This window comes from Aphanomyces astaci, assembly GCF_000520075.1.
Source record: "Aphanomyces astaci strain APO3 unplaced genomic scaffold supercont1.75, whole genome shotgun sequence".
NCBI lineage: Eukaryota > Oomycota > Saprolegniomycetes > Saprolegniales > Verrucalvaceae > Aphanomyces > Aphanomyces astaci.
In genome coordinates, this window is record NW_009798338.1 from 256,589 (window position 1) to 259,796 (window position 3,208).

Sequence of the window (3,208 nt, forward strand, 5' to 3'; positions counted from 1 at the left end):
TCTGGCCGAACGGGTGGCCACGGGCATGCAGTTGCTACTCAAAGCCAACCTCATGTACATGCATTCTTTGTCAGTGCCGACGTGGGAAATGCTCTTTGGGCTGCTGGGTCAAGTGGGGCAGTACCCCGCGGGGTGGTCGGCTACCCTCGAAGCCATCCGGCAACTGCATCAAGATGGAGGCGTGCCCAAGGAATTGATTGGGCTCTGGACAGGTACAAATCCGTTTTCATATATATTTTTAGGCCAACTTGGCGATTATATCGACTATATTGTGCGTACCCTTACTGTAGCACCGTGTGTTTTCTATTCTTTATGTATTGGAAGAACCCATATATCTTGGCTATACCACCCATATATATATATATATATATATTGGCAATGATAACTTGGCGATATTGTCGTCGAGTATTGGTCGTTCAATGTATTTTTTTATCGGTGATATATAAGACTGGGTAGCGTTTGTCGTTTCGAGTGAAATGTTGGTGTTTGCGGTTGATTTAATTGAAAATCGGCAAACACGAATCGTACAAAGCCACTATCGAATATATGGGGAGATGATTCGTGAACCTCCTGGTTTTATCGGAATATATGATTGGTCCATTGAATATTTATTATCGAGTGTTTTGATTGGTCCATCGATTCCCAGTCGACTCGTTCGATGGACCCCACTCTATACTTCGATGTATATTATTGGTATATCTACTGTGTTGTGCTGAGTTGTTCAGTTTAGCGAACGAATCGGGCTAATCTATTATCGTCTATTACAGGCGTGTGCATGAGACTGATCAACCAGCGCACCGGTGTCGAAGGCGATGCCCTCAAGCTGCTGTACGCCGTGGCCAACAGCGAGGCCGCCGAGGGCAGCTGGATCGACCTCATGCGCATATTGCTGTCATATCTCCAGGACGAGCGGCCAGCGGTGGCCAAGATGGCGTGGGACTGCCTCTACCGGAGTCTGATGGTGCCAGGCGTGAAGATTGCGTCGACGGTGTGGAAGGATTGCTTTGAGGAGATTATCTACACCCTGGACGACCGATCTCGGTGAGATTTCTAACTGTGTCCATTATGCTCTAGTCATATCTGTGCCCTCTTGTTTATATGATGGTATTTTACCCATGGGAATGTTTTGACTAATTGTAACGTTAGGTATGTGTATACCTACCTACGTACAATACCTCGCTGCCACAAGTGTGGATTGAATTGGATGTTCACTACATATAATATATATATATATATATATATATATGTGTATGGTCTCGTTGGATTGATTCACTACAAAGTTGTTGATAAAGTTTTGATATTTGATTCTTTAATGAATACTACTTACTCGTCGTATTCATAGTTTTGATATTGTCCTTTTACCTAAAAGTTGGTTGACTTTTGTCATGAATCGACAAAGGAAAATAATAAAATAATTTTTAATTAATTATTTTTTATTTAAAAAATTATTTATTTTAAATAAATTAAAAAAATGTATCGTCGATCGATTCTTTGAATTTTGTATATAAAAAGGAGTCCTGTGAAAATGATGTGTATATCACACGAATCGAAGTTACACACTAATTTGACTTTGAAGATAGTTTCCTGCATTCTAATTGGCTAAATATGTCCTTCTGCCGATGATTCTTGTGTACATTGAGTTGTGTCGATGCATTAATCTCCATGTCGCTCCAGTTTAGAAGAAACACCTTAACTATATAGTATTGTGCTTTCGAGTGAATTTTCATTGTATTGTGGCTTCTCGTTGGATTTGATTGGCTACCTCATATGAGCTCAAAATTATTAGCCAATCAAAACCTTCTCAAAGAAATTCAACCACCAATCAGATCGATTGTGGATCGGTTTGGTCGGCACGATTCGATTGATTGCACCCCGTCCCCAAATTTGTACTATCAAATCGACAATATTGATATCCATTCCTTCAATGAACACTACTTACTCGTTGTGTATCTTGTATGTGGTCATTCTATTTCTACTACTTACTTTCCCCTTCAATAGCCATCGTTTTTTCATATATTTCTCGTGTGTGTTGTGTTTACTAGTTGTATCCTTCATTGTACACACACTATTACTTGAAATCTATTGCGAATAATATATCCGGACAACAATGTGTAGCCACGGCACATCCAAGGATACGCGGGACATGAGCTTATACAGCACAACGTTGCTCTCCAAGGTATTTTTATACAATATCCACACGTTGGCCGAGCTGGACTGCTTCGCCGACCTCTGGCTCAACGTGCTCGCGCGCCTCTCGACCAAACTCAAGCAGCAGCAGACGCATCCTCCCCACCAAGACCTTGAAGTGTACGAGACGACGTTGCATTCGCTGCACAACTTGCTCGTGGTTATGACCGCCGAGGGCGTGTTTGACCAGCACTCTACCCTCCTCAGCCAATCGCACGACGTGATTCGGTCGATTTGCCCCCATGTGATGGCTACATTGGACACCAACGACGGTACGGCTGAGGCGACAGCGGAAGATCAACCCGAAGTGGCTGCGTCAAAGCCGACGTGTGGATAGAATAGCTCGCCAAAGTCGTTGTGGCGATGGATCGATCGATACATGTAATAAAGCAGACAAGGGGAACCAGTAGTGCTACGATATACAGTAGGAGTATGTGCTTGCTATCAATGTAGTTGTTAACCTTGCAGCAAACTATTCCCCGATTAATACAGTTCCGCTGTGGTTTTGACCTGAATTACTAAAAAAAGGGATTATAATAGACAGATTTCGGAACACGTTCCCATGCATTTGCCGTCAATTTACCTCGTTAAAATTTATCGAGTTTACGGGAACTGTCAAAATTTATGTGGGATGCCGTAGAAACGCCACTTGTACGGCAAAGGTCATCCCTCCTCTAGGGCTTCATCATTGGTCTTAAATCGTGGATTTCAACCAGTCGCGCATAATGCACACTTCTTCACCCTTCCATGCCCGACGTGGCCTGGTGTCCAGCCTTTTCCACGCTAAGTTAGGCCATTGCGAGAGTTCAGGTGGAGCGATTACGTGCATCTTATCTTGTCTTATTCATTCAGCCAGTTATCCTGAACCTTCTCCAGCAGTCGGCATTATTGCCTTGGTTCGTTGTCCTGCCACGACGATTTGAATATGGGGCCTCGGTGTTTTTCGCCTATAGGCACATGAAGCGTACAGAAAACTCACAATTCTCATCCGCATGTGCACATAAGGGACATGGTCGAGTAC

At 43.3% G+C, this 3,208-nt stretch overlaps 1 protein-coding gene across 6 annotated transcripts in view; it reads left to right on the forward strand.

The window, feature by feature from the left end:
• H257_15801 (hypothetical protein) overlaps positions 1 to 2,695 on the forward strand; it is a 15,717-nt gene extending 13,022 nt beyond the window's left edge. For 2 of the 6 annotated variants that reach the window (XM_009844010.1, XM_009844011.1), the window contains exons 20-21: positions 768 to 1,041; positions 2,116 to 2,685. In XM_009844010.1, the coding sequence (XP_009842312.1) occupies positions 768 to 1,041; positions 2,116 to 2,524 (683 nt within the window). In that variant the 3' untranslated portion in view covers positions 2,525 to 2,685. Of the gene's footprint in view, positions 1 to 767; positions 1,246 to 2,115 lie in introns of those variants that run through there. The other 4 variants (XM_009844012.1, XM_009844013.1, XM_009844015.1 and 1 more) reach the window with 3 other exon arrangements.
• The last annotated feature ends 513 nt before the right edge of the window (positions 2,696 to 3,208 follow it).